Source organism: Jaculus jaculus, chromosome 5 (genome assembly GCF_020740685.1).
Source record: "Jaculus jaculus isolate mJacJac1 chromosome 5, mJacJac1.mat.Y.cur, whole genome shotgun sequence".
Taxonomy (NCBI): Eukaryota; Metazoa; Chordata; class Mammalia; order Rodentia; family Dipodidae; genus Jaculus; species Jaculus jaculus.
Window position 1 is genome coordinate 45,541,331 of NC_059106.1, and position 19,415 is coordinate 45,560,745.

A 19,415-nucleotide genomic window follows, 5' to 3' on the forward strand; every position below is an offset into this window, starting at 1 on the left:
CACAATGCAAAAAGAAAAAAAAGCAAGCAATGAGCCCCAAATTCCAGAAGTAATCATCATTACCGTGGTGTTACTGACTTCTGGCACAAGTTTCAGGGCTTCCAATGACACTGGTCTCACAAAGCTTACCCACGAAGGAGCTGAGTCCTGAGACTGTTCACTCTGGTGTCATGGGTGACCCCTGAAGTTCTCTGACATCGCCCTGTAATGATTCTTTTTCCCTTCCCTGTGAGTGCTGGTGGGGAGAATAACAACAAGCTAATGCTGACGAAGAACCCAGGCATTTTCACTCTCCCAGCGATGCTACCAGGCAGGTACTACTGCTGACCCCACTGGAGCCCCAGAGCTGCTTGGTAAGAAGTCACATGAGTGGTGAGTGGCTTCAATTCTGGCCCCAGGTAGCCTATTACACTGAGGACTACGTGTCACCTTCCTAGAAGGAAGTTTGGAGTTGCAAGGAGGGAGGAAAGCACGAGGCATAAGATGCACTTATTATAACCTTTTTGCACCTTGTTTAGAATATACACTACTTTGATTTTGAGAAGCAAATTAACAGTTAAGAGCCCAGATTCTAGAAATACTCCAACTCAGAAGATATCGGAGAGATGCAAATCAAGGTGACGTGATGAGAGAGCATTTTACACTCATCAGAATGGCAAAAATTAGGGACTTGGAAATGAGAGAGGAGGAGCGTGGGTGAAGCAGTGCCGAGGCGGGAGAGGCTCGAGCTCAGGCTGCAGTGGGTCTTTGTAGGGCTCGACCCCAGTCTGTTACTTCTTGGCTGGCTTCCTTCTCCAGAACCTGGAGATGGTATTAACCTGCTTCATGGAAGATGTGGAAGATGGTTCAAGCAACTTGATGTCAAGTGCTAAACTGGTGCCTGCGCCATACCAGAGCTCTGTGGATGTAGCCTTGATGGTATAAGCTCCCAGATGGCCAGGGTTTTAGGGACAGGGTCTCACTCCAGCCCAAGCTGACTCGGAACTCACTCTGTAGCCCAGTCTAGCTTTGAGCTCACTGTTATCCTCCCAAGATGTATCCTTCTTGGATCAACATTATTTTTCATAGAGGTAATTAAAATTACCTTGGGTTTTCATTGGCTTTGTATGTTGACAGAATTGAATCTTTAGGTAGAAGTTGTAGGGCACAAAATAAAACATACAGATACCCCTCAGTAATCATGGAGGATTGGTTCCAGGAGACCTGGTTGGATACTGAAACCACAGATGTTCAAGTCTATTGTATGAAATAGCATAATACTGGTCTGGAGAGATGGCTTGGCAGTTAAAGTGTTTGCCTATGAAGCCAAAGGCCCCAGGGTTGATTTCCCAAGGACCCATGTAAGCCAAATGCACAAGGTGGCACATGAGTCTGGAGAATGTTTGCAGTGGCTGAAGGCCCTTGTGTCTATCTGCCTCTTTCTCTTTCTCTCTCTCTGAAATAAATAAAATAAATAATTTTTTAAAAGGCATAGTATTTGCATATAACCTATGCATATGCTCCTGTCTGCTTTAAATCATCTCTATATTACTTATAATACTTAATAAAATGTAAATGCTATGTAAATAGTTGTATTACTTAGGAAATGATGACAAGGAAAATTATGTACATATTTAATCCAGACTTTTTTGACTTTTATTATGTGGTCATGATTTGAGTATGTATTTGATCAAAAACTGCGATACAGTTCAGCATGGTGGTGCACACCTTTAATCCCAGCACTCAGGAGGCAGTAGTAGGAGAATTGCAGTGAGTTCGAGGCCACCCTGAGACTAGTGAATTCCATGTCAGCCTGGACTAGAGTAAAACTCTACTTCTAAAATCAAACAGGATTGGGGAAATGGCTTAGTAGTTAAGGTGTTTGCCTGTGAGCCTAAGGATCCTGTTTGATTCCCCAGGATCCACATAAGCCAGATGCACAAGGGGGCTCAATGTGTCTGGAGTTCATTTGCAATGGCTGGAGGCCCTGGCGTGCCCATTCTCTCTGTCTCTCTGCCTCTTCCCCTCTTTCTCTTTCTCTGTCTCTCTGTCTCTCTCTCTCTCTCTTTCTCTCTCTCAAATAAATAAATAAAATATTTAAAACAAAATAAAACTGTGATATAAGCCAGGAATAGTGGCTCACCTGGTTAATTCCAACACCTGGAAGACTGAGGTAGGGAGAACCACGGTGATTTTGAGGCAACATGGGACAACAGAGTGAGTTCCAGGTCAGTTTGGGCTAGCATGAGACCCTATTTCAAAAAAAAAATTTTTTTAAGACCCTAGTGCTGAAGACTCCACATGCCTGGGCTGCAAGATCACTGAGAAATCTTGCTAGAGCTGAGCTGAAAATCTCCTCTGTGTAGATCAGCTGGTAAAAGCTATGCTGCATGCAGCTCCATGGGAGAGAAGTCATCAGTAGAGATAAACAACAATGGACACTGCAAACCTTAAGTTTGGCTAGCCAGGCCAAATGAGCCAATGGGTACAATAGTGGTATGTCTGTTATGGGGAAAAGTAGCTGCTCTCTAATTGGACTGGAGGCCCGCTCTACAGGAGGAAATACATGCCTGACACGAAAAACCTATGATGGGGAAACTCATGAGCCCTAGTGGTGTAAAGCCTGCTGGTATCTCACTAAATGCACATGTCATGCTTACCAAACTGTCCTATAAGCACTGTTCTTAATGTTCACACCCATATATTAATGCTACTCTCACTTTTGATTAGAGAAGCTTCTCTTTCAGATGGCAGTGACCTCTATGATGACTCAAAAGGCTGAGAAATGTCAGAGGAGTGCTCAGCACTGAAACATCTCTATCACACCTTCCAAGGCTCCAGGTCCATTGTGGAAGAGGTGGCAGGATAAATGTAAGAGCCAAGGAAGGGTAGGACTCCTTACAGTGCGCTCTTCCAGACACAAAACGGTCTGGATACCCATGACCTCGCAGTGCCTGGCACTACCTATGCAAGACCAGTAGGATAGGAGGAAAAGATGATGACATCATCTCAGCCATTTTTATGAAAGGCCTCCTTATCCACGAGCATTGTGCAGATGCAGGATAACTTCTCTCAGGGATTTATCAAAGATGTTCATGAAGATTCCCTAACAGTTGTTTTTGAAAATAACTGGCAGCCAGAACACCAGGTTCCATTTAATAAAGTTCAACTACCACCTCCACCTGACCTAAACAAAGAACTAAATGAAGGAGATGTAGAGGCATATTCAAGAGCAAACAACCAAGAACCACGTGAATAGTGGTTGGCTAAAGCTCAGATGATGAAAGGAGCATTTTATGCCACTGAATATGCTGCTTGTGATGCCACTTACACTGAAATAGTCACATTTGAGTGACTTCGCCCTGTCAATCAAAATAGAATTGTCAGAAGCCAGGCGTGGTGGCACACGCCTTTAATTCCAGCACTCAGGAGGCAGGGGTAGGAGGATTGCCATGAGTTCGAGGTCACTCTGAGACTACATAGTGAACTCCAGGACAACCTGGGCTAAAGCAAGACCCTACCTTGAAAAACCAAAATAAATAAATAAATAGATCTGCCAGAAAAATACTTTCTTTAAATGCACAGTAGATGTTCCTGAAGATTTGAGAGAGGCATGTGCTAATAAAAATGCATATAAAGACTTCAAGAAGGCAGGAGGAGCATGCAGAACTTTTTACCACTCAGAAACTACATAGCTCATGATCTTATTGGCCAGTGAAGTGACTGTGAAGAGAGTTAAATTATCAATTGACATGCATTTGCAAAGCATTCACACCAAGTTGATGCTTATGTCCAGAAATTAAGACTAAACATTTAGAGTGCACAAAACTTGCAGCAGCTTTTCATTTTTTTGTTTGTTGTGAGAGAAGATCTAATGTGTCTGGAAATAGGAACATATAGTAGTAACACAAGCAAGCTAGGAAGGCTCCTGGAGTTCTTGACATTGAACTAGATGAAGATACTAGAACATTTAGACTCTACAGAAAGAGTGCTGATGCTGTAAAAAAAAAAAAAAAAAGCCAGAGGTTTCTTAGAATTTGTAGATTTTATTCAAGTTCCAAGGAATTTTGTTGAAAAAGTAATTGGAAAAAAATGGCAAAGTCATTCAAGAAATAGTGAACAGATCTGGTGTGGTTCAGGTAGGAATGGAAGGAGACAATGAAAATAAACTACCTAGAGATGGAATGATCCCATTTGTGTTTGTTGGCACTGAAGAAAGTATTGGAAATGTGCAAGTTCTTTTACAGTATATATTGCTTACTTAAAGGAAGTGGAATAGCTAAGAATGGAATGCCTGCCGATTGACAAACAACTATGACACATTGGTTCTAGGTCTTATAGTGGAAGAGGCAGAGATAGTTGGGACCCTAATTATACCTCCAGTTATGGTACAAATTCTGAACTATCTAACCCCTCTGAAACAGAATCTGAGCATGAAAATGAGCTCAGTGATTAGACATTGGCAGGAGAAGATGTTCGAGAGAGTTGACATCAGCGGGATAGCAGGAGACACCCAGGTGCAAGAGGCCTAAGTGTTTCAGGGAGTCAGAGTGGTGGTAGACCATGCGGTGGCAAATCCTCCGTCAGTTCTATACTAACCATCTTAGGTGGCCTCATAGACAAAGGACTGATGAAGATGCCGTTCTCATGGATAAGATGACTGAATCTGGTACAGCCTCAGCTAATGAAAACGAGCACGTGGGGGAAAACTGTGTGTGTGTATATGTAATTGTATAATATTGTTAATGTATGAAGCTTTTTTTAAAAAAAGTATGCAATTCACAGATGACCTTTTAGTGTTTACTTCATGTGTCTTAGGTGTCTTGTTTTCACATTTGTTAAAAACTATTTGAAGGCGGGAGGGAGGGTTTGATGTCTCTAAATCAATACAAATACTCAATTGTTCTTATTCTCCCCAAACCAAAATTCCTTTCAGCTTGCCTTTTATTTATTTTTTAAAATATTTTATTTATAGCCGGGCATGGTGGCACATGCCTTTAATCCCAGCACTCAGGAGGCAGAAGTAGGAGGATCACCATGAGTTCGAGGTTGCCCTGAGACTACATAGTGAATTACAGGTCAGCCTGGGCTAGAGCGAGACCCTACCTTGAAAAAACAGGGGTGGGGGGGTGCACTTGGGGTTGTGGTTTATAGCTCAGTGGCAGAGCACTTGTCTATCATTTGCCAAGATCCTGTTTTGGTCCCCGTAAAGGAAAAAAAAAAAAAAGGACCTGATACAAAGTAGCACTTAGTATTACTACCATTTCGAGCAAAGTTACTGTTTCCAGGTCTGCAGGTTACCTAGCAAAGGGAGGAGAAGAGGCACCTGCCTGGCTGCCATTTAGACCAGGAACCACAGCTTCCAACCCTTGTTCGCAAGAACCGCTAGGAAGCCTGGGAAGCCTCTCTCCAGGCGCCCAAACCTAGTCCACTTTGACCCCGCCCCGCCTGCCCAGGCCCCGCCCACTCTTCCTGGCCTTCCCTATTCTCGCGCACTTTCCCTAGGCGCGAGCTCCTACGCCCGGGCCGGCGGTTGGTTGGGCGAAACCATCTTCCACTTAAAATGGGGGGAAATGAAAACCCTGTGCATGTGTTTATTTCCAAATATTTCGTTTTTAAGACTCAGTTGCTTGTTTTCCTGTAGGTTTCCAATCTCGTTTATAAGCTGAGAAGTCCACGCGGAATCTCAACCGTTTGGGGAGCGAGCTGCCGTCTCCACGTGACGTCCTCCCCTCCCGACTGGGCGCGAGTGGAAGAGCGCGACGGCGGGCGTGGGGTGGGGGAGGAGGCGGCCCTAGCGCCATTTTGTGGGAACGAAGCGGTAGCTAGGCTGGTCCGGGATCCTTCTCTGTTTTCGGTTTTCCTTGTCTCGCTCCTGAGTTGCGGGCCTAGCAGGTAAGTGGCGGACTTTCCTTCCTGAGGACGCTGTCGCTGCATCGGGTGGTGTATAGAGGGGAGGCCTGAGGCGGACGTGAGCGGCTTCGGCTTCCGCCCGCGCCGAGGGTTGTGTGTGTGAAGGTGGGCCCACCTCGTCCCTCCCGGGCGGGCTCGCGCAGCCGCCGCCTCCGCCTCCGCCTCGTCGTTGGGCCCTTGCGCGGGCGGGCACCCGCCGGAGCACACAGCCCGTGGGTAAAGCGTCTTGGTGGCCTTGCGGCCCGGATTATTGCTGGTCCCTTCCCCACTTGAACACGGTCGGTGCAACCACAGGCCTCGCAGCCCTGCAGCCCCACCCCAGGCCGCGCTGGGGAAGGAAAGGGGGGGGAACACTACAACAAAAAAAAACCACACTCCTCTCCGTCGTCATCACGGCGCACTGGCTGCTGGGAAGTGGCGGCCCACTTCGCAGAGACCTGTCGCTGCTTTCCTTGGCTGGACTAGTTGGCAGATCTCCCTCGGGAAATAAGGAGTTGCCCCTCTCTCTGTTGGGGTCGCCTAGCAGGGGGTGCACATCCTGTTGGGCCCAGATCAGGCTTCTCTGCGTTCATTTCTTGACCCATGTACACACATGCCAGTTTAGGTTCTCGCCCCCTCTGAATGACTTCATGAGAGTAGTTAAGTGTAGCCTGGCGTGGTGGTAATACATTTGTAATCTAGCGCTCCCGAACACTTACTCTGGACTACACAAGGAGACTTAAAAAAAAAAACTTGACAAAATAGTTACTTGTTTACTATCTTTCTTGTCCTTGGAACCAGCTCCTATCTCTGCCTTTTGAATGCTGGGATTAAAAGCCCAACAAGCAGAGATTTCTTGTACAGTATCACTGAGCCGGGTGTGATAGCTGACACCCCTTATAAAAAGATACTTTTATTTACTTGCAAGCAGAGCGAGAGAGTCAAAGAATGGGCACGCTAGGGCTTCTAGCCACTGCAAAGCTACTTTGTGCATGTTGCTTTGGTACTGGGGAATCGAACCCGAGTGATCAGGCTTTGCAGGCAAGTGCCTTAACTGCTGAGCTGTCTGTCCAGTCCTGTGGTTGACACCTTTAATTCCAGCAGGGACTGAGGTAGGAGGCTTGTCTTGAAGTTTGGGCCAGCCCTGGTTACAGAGTTCCAGGTCCACGTGGCATTGAATGAGACCCTGCTTCAAAAAAAAAGAAAAAAAGCTGGGAGTGGTGGCACATGCCTTTAATCCCGCACTGGGCAGGCTGAGATAGGTGAATCACTGTGAGGTCCAGGCCATCCTGAGATTGCATAGTAAATTCCGGGTCAGTCTGGGCTACTGTGAGACCCTACCTGGGGCCGGGGACAACCCAAAATCCAAATGGCAAAAATTTTCCTGGAAGTCCGAACACTAATGTGGAAGGTGGTGGTGGTGGTGGTGTAAGGAGGTAAGTACTTTGACACACTGTTATTCATGTATTTCTTTTTCCTTTTAAGAGAAATAAAAGATGTCTGAATATATTCGGGTAACAGAAGATGAGAATGACGAGCCCATTGAAATACCATCAGAAGACGATGGGACAGTGCTGCTGTCTACTGTTACAGCCCAGTTTCCAGGGGCATGTGGGCTACGCTACAGGAATCCAGTGTCTCAGTGTATGAGAGGTGTCCGTCTGGTAGAAGGAATTCTGCATGCCCCTGATGCTGGCTGGGGAAACCTGGTATATGTTGTCAACTATCCGAAAGGTTTGTTAACCCATTTGGTTTTGCAAGGGTAAGGACTGTGGTTAGGCTTGTGTCTCATCCTAAATCGTAGTTGTCATGGCTTTAAAAAAATTATTTATTTATTTATTTGAAAGGCATATAGAGAATAAGTGTGCCTGGGCCTCTAACCACTGCAAATGAACTCCAAACACATGTGCCACCTTGTGCATCGGACTTGACTTGTGTACTGGAGAATCAAACCTGGGTCCTTTGGCTTTTCTCGCAAGTGCCTTACCCACTAAGCCACCTCTCTGACTATTATGGAGCAGGGATATTTTTAAGGAACTTTAAATGATAAATCATTGCCAGGTTGTTGCCAAATGTAGAGTGTTACTTGCAGTTCTGTCAGTCTTGTAAATAGAGTCTTAAGTGTCCCAGAGTTTACTCAGTCATTATTATCCTTGCAGTCTTAGATCATCTCATTTATCTAGCTTGACTTTCACTTTTTAAAAATATTTTATTTACCCGGGCGTGGTGGCACACATCTTTAATCCCAGCACTCGGGAGGCAGGGGTAGGAGGATCGCCATGAGTTCAAGGCCACCCTGAGAAGACAGAGTTAATTTCAGGTCAGCCTGGACCAGAGTGAGACCCTACCTCGAAAAAAAAAAAAAATTATTTGGGAGAGAGAATGGGCATGCCAGGGCCTCTAGCCACTGCAGACAAACTCCAGATGCACGCACAACTTTGTGCGTCTGGCTTTATTTACATGGATGGGTACTGGGGAATCAAACCCTGGTCCTTAGAATTTGCAGGCAATTACCCACAGAAGACTTTTTAACTTCTTAAGTGAACATCAACCACATTGGCCAAATATCAAATTAGTATAGTGCCAGTTGTAATTTCAGAGTTCTGCAGGGCATGGTAGTGCACACCTTTAATCCCAGAAGTTGGGATGCAGAAGTAGGAGACTCCATGAGTTTGAGGCCAACCTGAGACTACATAGTTCCAGGTCAGCATGGGCTAGAGGGAGACCCTACCTTGGAAGAAAAAAAAATTCTGGTTCCCTTCTTTCCTTCCTCTCTTCCCTCCCTCCTTCCATCCATCCATCCTTTTTTGAGGTGGGGGCTAGCTGTAGTCCAGGCTGTCTTGAAATTGATTATGTAGTGTCAGGGTGGTGGCCTAAAACTTAAGGCAATCCTCCGACCTCTCTCTGCCTCCCAAGTGTTGGGGTTAAAGGTGAGTGCCACCACACCTGGCTAAATTCTAGTTTCTTGCTGCCTCTTACCGCAGATGTTCTAAACCTGTGAAAGGAGGTATGAAAGCTGAGAAGTATGCCATAGGTACATTTTAGCAATGTGGCATTCAGCAAGTCTCTGGTAACTTCTTACTGCACCAAAGTGGTACGTACATCTGTAATCCTAGTACTCAGGAGGCTGAGGCATTAGAATTGTTTGAAGCCAGCCTGAATTACATGTCATGTTGGTTTCTTGAGGTGGTGCACACCTGAAAGCACAAAACTCGGAAGCTGAGGCAGGATGAATGACAAGACCATGACTACCAAGGTTATATAGTGGGACCCTATATCAAGATAAGGGATAGGGGGCTGGAGAGATGGCTTAGCGGTTAAGCGCTTGCCTGTGAAGCCTAAGGACCCTGGTTTGAGGCTTAATTCCCCAGGACCCACGTTAGCCAGATGCACAGGAGGGCGCACGCATCTGGAGTTTGTTTGCAGTGGCTGGAAGCCCTGGCATGCCCATTCTCTCTCTCTCTGCCTCTTTCTCTCTCTGTTGCTCTCAAATAAATAAAAATAATTAAAAGATAAGGGATAGGGCTCAGGAGGTGGCTTTGTGGTTAGACGCTGCTGATCTGGTATCAATTCCCCAATACTCTCATAAAGTCAGATGCGCCAAGTGGTGGGTGCATGCAGTTGGAGTTTATTTGCAGTAGCAAGAGGCCCTGGCATGCCCATGTGTTCATTCTCTCAAATAATTTGAAGAAATAAATAAGGGGTAAGGATACAGCTCAATGGTCAAAAGTACTTGCCTAGCATCTCCAGAGCCCAGGGTTCAATCAAGAGACAAACTATGTCATTAAGGTGAGCAAAATGGTTCACAAGTCCCGTGGGTGAGAACAGATCATCACTTGAACTCAGGAGTTCTAGCCCAGCACAGGCATCATAGTGAGACGCCCTATCTCACAGTCATTTAATTGGCTCTTCTAAATAAACTAAGGTTAGATGAAGCATTTATTAATCTTGTATATAGGTGCATAGGGTCTCTTGGCAATATGGATATTAGACACATGGACCATTTTTGCATTCAGCTTTATATGGGTGCTGGGAAGTGGAACCAGGGCTGGTATGCTTTGCAGACGGCACCATTCACCACTGAGCCATATCCCCAGCCCCACCCCACCCCCTTTATTAAAATTTGTGGTAGGGTTTCACTCTACCCCATGCAGACCTGGAATTCACTATGTAGTCTCAGGGTGGACTTGAACTTATGGCAGTCCTCCTACCTTTTGTTTCCCTAGTGCAAGAATTAAAGATGTGTGCCACCATGCCCTGCTTGTTTTTTTCTCTTTTTGGTTTTTCGAGGTAGGGTCTCATTCTAGCTCAGGCTGACCTGGAATTCACTATGTAGCCTCAGGGTGGCCTTGAGCTAGGGGTGATGCTCCTACCTCTGCCTCCCAAGTGCTGGGGATAAAGGTGTGCACCACCGCACCCGGCTTTTTTTTTTTTTTTCTTAATATAGAATTTGTATTATTGAAACTTCAGGAAAGTCAGAAAACTTAAAATCACCCTTAGTACCCATGTGGAGTGGAGTTACTTTTTTTTTTTTACAGTGTGGTGATTCAGTAAATATATTTAATACCCACAAAGTCAAACGGAGCAGAATTATTTTTGTTCTGATAACACCTTTGAACATACAATTGATTGTGGGTGGGTGGTTTTTCAAGGTAGGGTTTCACTCTAGCTCAGGCTGACTGGAATTCACTATGTAGCCTTAGGGTGGCCTTGAACTCACAGCAGTCCTACCTCTGCTTCCCAAGTGCTGGGATTCAAGGAGTGTGCCACCCTGCCTGGTTGCTGCTGCTTTTGTTTTTCAAATACACTCTACCGTAGGCTGACCTGGAATTCACCATGTAGTTTCAGGCTGGCCTCCAACTCAGTGATCCTCCTACTTCTGCCTCCTGGGTGCTGAGGTTAAAGACATGTACCACTGTACACACCCAGGTGCTTTGCAAATATCTTTTCTTAGATGTTGGAAAGAGGGTGGTTGGTTTTTTTTTGTTTTTTTTTTTTGTTTGTTTCTTTTTCTTTTAAGGTAGGTGTTCTCTAGCCCAGGGTGACCTGTAATTCACTATGTAGTCTCAAGGTGGCCTTGAACTCACCACAATCCTCCAAGCTCTGCTTCTTAAATGCTGAGATTAAAGGCAGGCGCCACCTCGTCCCACTAGAAATAGTGTATTTTAAAGGTTCTGGGGTTGGAGAGATGGCCTAGCAGTTAAGGCATTTGCAAAGCCAAAGGATCCTGATTCAACTCTCCAGGACCCATGTAGGCCAGATGCACAAGGGGGCGCATGCATCTGGATGGAGTTCATTTGCAGTGGCAGGAGGCCCTGGTATACCCATTCTCTCTTCCTCCCTTTCTCAAAGAAAGAAATAAATAAAATATTTTTTTAAAAAAAGTTCTGAGTGGAGATTTCTGAATAGTTCCTGCTCATTTTATTTAGATAATAAAAGGAAAATGGATGAGACAGATGCTTCATCAGCAGTGAAAGTGAAAAGAGCAGTCCAGAAAACATCTGACCTAATAGTGTTGGGTCTCCCATGGAAAACAACTGAACAGGATCTTAAAGACTATTTCAGTACCTTTGGAGAAGTTCTTATGGTTCAGGTAACTATGATCTTGGGTAGTTTTTCTGGTGAAAGAGCACAGGTATTCCTGCATGCATTGTCCTTCATATTCAGCAGAGAGATCTTAAATGTTTGTTGTGCAGTATTGATATATAGAGGATATGTTTTAAAATGTTGGAGTCATGTTGCATGTAAGCCTAAGGGAAATAGGTGATGTTAGCTTTTCTTGGCTCGTTATTGGGAGATTTTCCACATTCCCATTTAAAGATTTGTAGCCAGATCAAGTTTATCTTTGTGCTCATTCTAACACATTCTTTCATGTAAATAAATTCTACTGTTAACATGATCGTGATTTTTCTTCAGTTGCTTTTTCCTAGGACTAACTTGATTTATGGTTTGGTTAGCCATGAAGCCAGGTTTTTTATGAGAGAAGTCTGATTTGTGTGTGGGGGTGGGTGTAATGTTAGTAGATAAATTTCAATTGTCTTTTCTAGGTTAAGAAGGATATTAAAACTGGTCATTCAAAAGGGTTTGGCTTTGTTCGCTTTACGGAATATGATACCCAGGTGAAAGTAATGTCACAGCGACACATGATAGATGGGCGATGGTGTGACTGTAAACTTCCTAATTCTAAGGTACTCTCCCCTCTTTTTTTCTAATGTGCTTCAGGAAGTTTTGCTAACAAACTCCCTTACAAAACACTAAATCAAATGTTAATATGCTGAAAAGTTAGTGTGGGGTGATATTTGTCCCTCTGAGGTAAGGTCTTGTTCTAGCTCAGTCTGACCTGGAACTTAGTAGTCCCAAAGTGGCCTCAAACTCATGATCCTCCTACCTCAGCCACGTGAATGCTGGCATTAAAGGTGTGCACTACAACCCCCAATGCAGATGAACTAGATGCATGCACAACTTTGTGCATCTAGCTTTATGTGGGTACTGGTCCTGGGAATTGAACCAGGCTGTCAGACTTTGCAAATACCTTAACCACTGAGCAATCTGTAGAGTCTCACACTAGCCACAGCTGGCCTCAGACTCATGGTAATCCTCCTACCTCGGAGGCCTCTTAAGTTCTGGAATTCCGGTCATGACAAATTTATTTTGCTCTTCCGTTTCTTTTAAAAAAAAATTTTTAATGAGAGAAAATTGGCACACCAGGGTCTCCGACCACTGAAGTCAAACTCCAGATTTATGTGCCACCTTGTGTCACCTTATGCATCTGGCTTCCATGGGCCTGGAGAGTCAAGCATGGATCCTTAGGCTTCACAGGCAAGAACCTTAACTGCTAAGCCATCTCCAGCCCTCCTCTTCCATTTCTTGTGTTATTTCTGTCAAGTTACCAGTTTCTTGCATAGTGATGTTAAAATATAAAGACAGTCAGGATACATTGACCTGTATAAAAGCATAACATTTTCCAAGCAAACAAATAAGATGACTTACTTGAAATGTTACTATCTTTGCCCGGGACATTTCTCAATCATTGACTCTTCTAAATCCAGGTATACTTTCATAATTTAAAATTTTATTCTTGGGCTGGAAAGATGGCTCAATGGTTAAGATGCTTGCCTGCAAAGCCAAAGGAACTAGATTTGAGTCCCTAGTACCTATGTAAAGCTAGATGTGTAAGGCAACACATGGTCTGGAGGTCGTTAGCAGTGGCCAGAGGCCCTCATGCACCCATTCTCTCTCTTTTTTAAAAATCTCATTGTCTCTCAAGTAAATTAAGATATTTTTAATTCTTTTAATTTTATTTATGTACTTGAGAGAGAGAATAGGCACACCAGGGCCTCCAGCCACTGCAAACAACCTCCAGACACATGTACCACCTTGTGCATCTGGCTTACATGGATCCTGGGGAACTGAACCGAGGTCCTTTGGCTTTGCAGGCTAATGCCTTAACTGCTAAGCCATCTCTCTGGCCCCTAAATTTTATTTATTTATTTTTTTTAGTTTTTTGAGGTGGGGGTCTCGCTCTAGCTCGGGCTGACCTGGGATTCACTATGTAGTCTCAGGGTGGCTTCATACTTAAGGCTATCCTCCTACCTCTCTGTCTCCTGAGTGCTGGAATTAAAGGCATGCATCACCACTCCCTGCTTCAAAATAAAACATTGTTTAAAAAAACTATTCTTCATTGAAGTCTTACAAGGTAGAAAAGCATTGACTTATGTCTATAATCCCAACACATGGGAGATAAGGCAAGAGAATCAGAAGCCAATTATGTAGCAAGTTTAGATGCCAGGCTAGGTTAGACGTTGTCTCCTGGGGGGGGATCCTGGGATGGGAGGAGTGACGCTGAACAAAAATGTCTTATATATATGTATGTGTATACATATGCATATATATTTTTAATTTTTTATTTATTTATCTGACAGAAAGAGGGAGAGGGGGGGAGAGAATGGGCATGCCAGGGCCTCCAACCACAGCAGATGAACTCCAGACACTTACGCCCCCTTGTGCATCTGGCTAACATGGGTCCTTTGGCTTTGCAAATGCCTTAACCGCTAAGCCATCCCACCAACCCAAAATGTCTTCTTTGCAGGGGCGGGGGGGTTAAGGTAGGGTCTCACTCTATCCCAGGCTGACCTGGAATTCACTCTGGAATCTCAGGGTGGCCTTGAACTCACAGCGATCCTCCTATCTCTGCCTACCAAGTGCTGGAATTTAAAGGCGAGTGCCACCACACCCAGCTCAAAAATGTCTTTTTAATGATTCACCTGCTATAAAATAAAAGGCAGATTTTATAACATTCCTACCATGATGTTCTTTCTTGGTTCATAAAATATCTCGTTTCCCTTCCCTTTAATTTGTCCAGCAAAGTCCAGATGAGCCTTTAAGAAGCAGAAAAGTTTTTGTTGGTCGTTGTACAGAAGATATGACTGCCGATGAGCTGCGGCAGTTCTTTTGTCAGTATGGAGAGGTGGTAGATGTCTTCATTCCCAAGCCATTCAGGGCTTTTGCCTTTGTCACATTTGCAGATGATCAGGTATTTATCTTAATATTTGTTTTAGTGGTTGGGATGCAGTACTCATTGTGTGCCTGGTGTGATGCACAAAGCACTGCGCTGAGTCCCCAGCCACACATAACCATAGAATCACTTGTTCTAGCTGTCCCATCCGTGTTTTCTGAGTGTGGGCCTAGATACTTGTGGGATGTACTTTAGATATTTTTCAGTATGTGGCCTTTGGAGGGGGTGTTAACTATCTTTGGAAATAAGAATATTATTGGTTAATTACATTGAGGGTTGAAATGAAATCAGTATTGCTTATTTTTTCTTTGGAGGTTTCTATTGTGTTGGTCAGCAGTTAATTGTTGTTTACATCCTTATTTCTTACAGGTTGCCCAGTCTCTCTGTGGCGAGGACTTGATCATTAAAGGAATCAGCGTGCATATATCCAATGCTGAACCTAAGCACAATAGCAATAGACAGTTAGAAAGAAGTGGAAGATTTGGTGGTAATCCAGGTGGCTTTGGGAGTCCGGGTGGGTTTGGTAACAGTAGAGGGGGTGGAGCTGGTTTGGGAAATAATCAGGGTGGTAATATGGGTGGAGGGATGAACTTTGGTGCTTTTAGCATTAATCCAGCAATGATGGCTGCAGCCCAGGCAGCTCTACAGAGCAGTTGGGGTATGATGGGCATGTTAGCCAGTCAGCAGAATCAGTCAGGCCCATCTGGTAATAACCAAAGCCAGGGTAACATGCAGAGGGAACCAAACCAGGCTTTTGGTTCTGGAAATAGCAATTATAGTGGTTCTAATTCTGGTGGTGCTATTGGTTGGGGATCAGCATCGAATGCAGGATCAGGCAGTGGTTTTAATGGAGGCTTTGGCTCAAGCATGGATTCTAAGTCCTCTGGCTGGGGAATGTAGACATTGGGTTGTAGATGGTTGAAATAGAATGGTGGGAATTCAAATTTTTCTAAACTCATGGTAAGTATATTGTAAAATACATATGTACTAAGAATTTTCAAAATTGGTTTGTTCAGTGTGGAGTATATTATTCAGCAGTATTTTTGACATTTTTCTTTAGAAAAAGAGGAAGAGCTAAAGGAATTTTATAAGTTTTGTTACATAGAGGGTTGAAATATTGAGTGACTGAAAATGAACTGCTGTTTGCCTGATTGGTAAACCAACACACTACAATTGATCTCAAAAGGTTTCTCCTGTAATACTCCATCCTTGGACTTAATTGTTAAGTGAATTCTTTGCATGTTCAAAGTGAAAACTATTGGTTAGAATTAGAACTACATTCTTTTCTCCTTATTTTAATTTGAATCCCACCATATGGAATTTTCCCTTAGGAAAATCTCCTTTTGGGAGAAATCATAATATCATAGTGTTTGGTTGTTTGGTTTTGTTTTTTAACACTTGTTTCCCTCATATAACAAAAGTACAATATGAAGCCTTCATTTAATCTCTGCAGTTCATCTCATTTCAAATGTTTATGGAAGAAGCACTTCATTGAAAGTAGTGCTGTAAATATTCTGCCATAGGAATACTTCTGTCTACATGCTTTCTCATCCAAGAATTCGTCATCACGCTGCACAGGCTGCGTCTTTGACGGTGGGTGTCCCATTTTTATCCGCTACTCTTTATTTCATGGAGTCGTATCAACGCTATGAACGCAAGGCTGTGATATGGAACCAGAAGGCTGTTTGAACTTTTGAAACCTTGTGTGGGATTGATGGTGGTGCCGAGGCATGAAAGGCTAGTATGAGCGAGAAAAGGAGAGCGCGTGCAGAGACTTGGTGGTGCAAAATGGATATTTTTTAACTTGGCGAGATGTGTCACTCAATCCTGTGGCTTTGGTGAGAGAGTGTGCAGAGAGCAATGATAGCAAATAATGTACGAATGTTTTTGCATTCAAAGGACATCCACATCTGTTGGAAGACTTTGAGTTTTGTTCTTAGATAACCCACATTAGCTGAATGTGTTAAGTGAAATGATACTTGTACTTTCCCTCCCCCTCTGTCAACTGCTGTGAATGCTGTATGGTGTGTGTTCTCCTCTGTTACTGATCTGGAAGTGTGGGAACGTGAACTGAAGCTGATGGGCTGAGAACATGGACTGAGCTTGTGGTGTGCTTTGCAGGAGAACTTGGAAGCAGAGTTCACCAGTGAGCTCAGGTGTCTCAAAGAAGGGTGGAAGTTCTCATGTCTGTTAGCTACCCATAAGAATGCTGTTTGCTGCAGTTCTGTGTCCTGTGCTTGGATGCTTTTTATAAGAGTTGTCAATGTTGGAAATTCTTAAATAAAACTGATTTAAATAATATGTGTCTTTGTTTTGCAGCCCTGAATGCAAAGAATTCATAGCAGTTAATTCCCCTTTTTGACCCTTTTGAGATGGAACTTTCATAAAGTTTCTTGGCAATAGTTTATTTTGCTTCAAATAAACTTATTTGAAAAGTTGTCTCAAGTCAAATGGATTCATCACCTGTCATGTATTGACACCTGATACCCAGACTTAATTGCTATTTGTTCTTGCATTGTCCAAAACAAAAAGTTTTATCTTTTTACTTTTTTTTTTTTTATTTTTGGTAATCTAGCTTTTAATAAGTCTGGGTGGCTACAGATAAAATGGTAAGAAGTATCCTCCAGCTTTTTCTTAGTGCCTCTGTGCATTTGGGTGATGTTTTATTTACATGGCTTATACAGATCTCAATTGGGAAATCATGCCTTCTAAAAAACATTTAGGAGAATGGGCAAAACAACATTGTTTTCAGATGCTTTGTAGCAAAGCATAGTGATGGAAAGGAAAGACATCAGCACCTTTCTGTTTGGGATTTGAAAAGTGGAATTAATTGCAGTAGGGATGAAGTAGAAGAAACCCCAAATTACCTTGTGCCTGAAACCCATTAAGAAGCCTGCCAGCTTTAATAACTAGTAGGGTGGGATGTCTGTGGCAGTGTTAGGTGAAGTAGCCTTTGCCCTTTGGGGGTGGGGGGTGTTACAGTCACGTTGAATAAATTTGCTTACAGAACCAGATGAGACTGGTGATGGTTGTTGATGTAAAAGCAATAATATATTGATTCTCTATTGTATTTATTTACTAATCTTGTGAGCATCGAAGAGCTTCTAGTTGGAAGAGTATGTGCTTTCGTGTTGGTAGTTTACCTGATGCCCTTACCTACTTAGAGTATGATAAATAGGTTTGTCATTGTGCAAGTTTCATGTTTTAAACATTAATTGAGGTCTTCCTTTAGACTTGTGACTGCCACATTGTTTCATTACTCGTTTTCCTATGTAAAAGGATCGGGTTGTACATTTTCTTTTTTCTGCATCTAAATCTGCATGATTTCCCTGTACCATCTGAATTTTGCATTTTAGCACTTGCACTGTTACTCAGCAGCAGTAACATGGTAACACTTACAATGGTTCTCGGGGACCTCCAAAGACTAAACTGGCAAGCCATCATGGAGCCCGGGGGTAAGTTAACTTGTCAATGGCATGGTTTTAATCCCTTATTTACACTTGTTAAATCTAGTTACTGGTCATTGAAGGCTTTCAATGTTGATTAGCCCTTATAAACATATTTGGTATATAGTCATGGGTGGTTATTCTACCCTAAAAAAAAATGAAGTTTAGAAATAAACTACTTGGCAAAGATTTGTTTTTGAAAGTCTACTTGGTCTATAAATGCATTCATTCAAAAATCTTTTGAACCACAGTTCAATAAAAAGTTTTATTGCCATCAACAGTTTAGTGTCTGGAGTCTTACTGGAAAAAAAAAACATGGCTTCTTTTTCATATGTGACAGCGATGCTGGAAAGTTGCCTTTAAACAGTGAGTCTCAAGAATTCACTTTATGTGCCCAAGAGAAATAGGGCTAAAACTCTGCATATATAGAGTATATATGTATGTGTGTGGGTATATGTAGATATATACGTATACACACACACACATATATATATATAATGATAACTATTTAGCAAGAGTAAAAAGCCTCATTAAATGTTAACTGTAAAAAATTGTGAAGCCAGGTATGGTGGCACATGCCTTTAATGTCAGCACTTGGGAGGCAGAGAGGTAGAATTGCTTTGAGTTCCAAGTCAGCCTGGGCTAGTGTAGACCCAGCCTCAAGGCAGAGAAATGCTAGGGAAGAGTCAAGCTAAATCAAGTAAGGTTTTATTATTTTTTTTTATTTTTTTATTAGAGAAAAGAGGCTTGCCAGGGCCTCTAGCCACTGCAAACAAACTTCAGATGCATATGCCATCTTGTGCGTCTGTCTAGCTTATGTGGATACTAGGGGATTGAACCTAGGTCCTTAGGCTTAAATGCTAAGCTATCCCTCCAGCCCATCAAGTAAGATTTTTTAGATTAAATCAGCACCTTGGGGGGGGGGGGTCACTCATCAGTAATTCCATTGCATTTGACAGCCACTGTCACATTTGTTGTGTACTAAGAGAGTAGCTCTGCACTATGGATAGGGTTCTGACAACGATATGTCACCAGTGGTCTGTTGGGCTTTCTTATACCTGTTTGTGTTCATTTAAGAAAAAGATGAGGCTGGGCGTAGTGGTACACCTTTCATCCCAGCACTCGGGAGGCAGAGGTAGGAGGATCGCTGGGTCTTTAAGGCCACCCTGAGGCTACTTAGTAAATTCCAGGTCAGCTTGAGCTAGAGTGAGACCCTACCTGGGAGGAAGGAGGGAGGGAAAGAAAGGAAAAAAAACAGACCAGACACAGTGGTGCACACCTTAATCCCTTGCGCTTCTTAGTTGAGACAGGAATCATGAATTTGAACTCAGTTACACAAGCTGAGGAAAAAATGTGGGGACTGGGGGATGAGGCTCAGTTGTACAGTGCTTGAATAGCATGCAGAGTCCTGGGTTCCATCCCCAGTACCGCATAAAATCAAATGCAGTGGTGCATGCCTGTAATCCTAACACTGGGAAGTTGTAGGCAGGGTGATCAGAAGTTTAGGATGATCCCTTGGTTATGTAGTTCCAAGCCATGCTGGGATATGTGGAACACTGTCTCAGAATGCATTGAATACGTTT

General features: G+C 43.4%; 1 protein-coding gene and 1 pseudogene across 6 annotated transcripts; both read left to right on the top strand.

Moving 5' to 3' along the window:
* Positions 1–3,034: 3,034 nt before the first annotated feature.
* Positions 3,035–4,297, top strand: LOC101597395 (annotated as a pseudogene).
* Positions 4,298–5,756: 1,459 nt separating this feature from the next.
* LOC101602305 (TAR DNA binding protein) lies at positions 5,757–18,112 on the top strand. Of its 6 annotated transcripts, none has more exons than XR_006637187.1 (8): positions 5,757–5,874; positions 7,357–7,605; positions 11,301–11,464; positions 11,919–12,059; positions 14,234–14,404; positions 14,756–14,900; positions 15,840–15,979; positions 17,743–18,112. XR_006637187.1 is itself a non-coding variant. In XM_045149837.1 (7 exons), the coding sequence occupies exons 2-7, from the start codon at positions 7,368–7,370 to the stop codon at positions 15,893–15,895; spliced, it is 915 nt and encodes a 304-aa protein (XP_045005772.1). In that variant the 5' UTR covers positions 5,757–5,874; positions 7,357–7,367; the 3' UTR covers positions 15,896–16,685. The 6 variants fall into 6 exon arrangements, 4 of the variants coding, with proteins under 4 accessions (XP_045005772.1, XP_004657710.2, XP_004657709.1 ...); XR_006637186.1 differs by lacking the exon at positions 17,743–18,112 and adding an exon at positions 16,706–16,824; XM_045149837.1 differs by lacking the exon at positions 17,743–18,112 and having other exon boundaries at positions 15,840–16,685.
* The last annotated feature ends 1,303 nt before the right edge of the window (positions 18,113–19,415 follow it).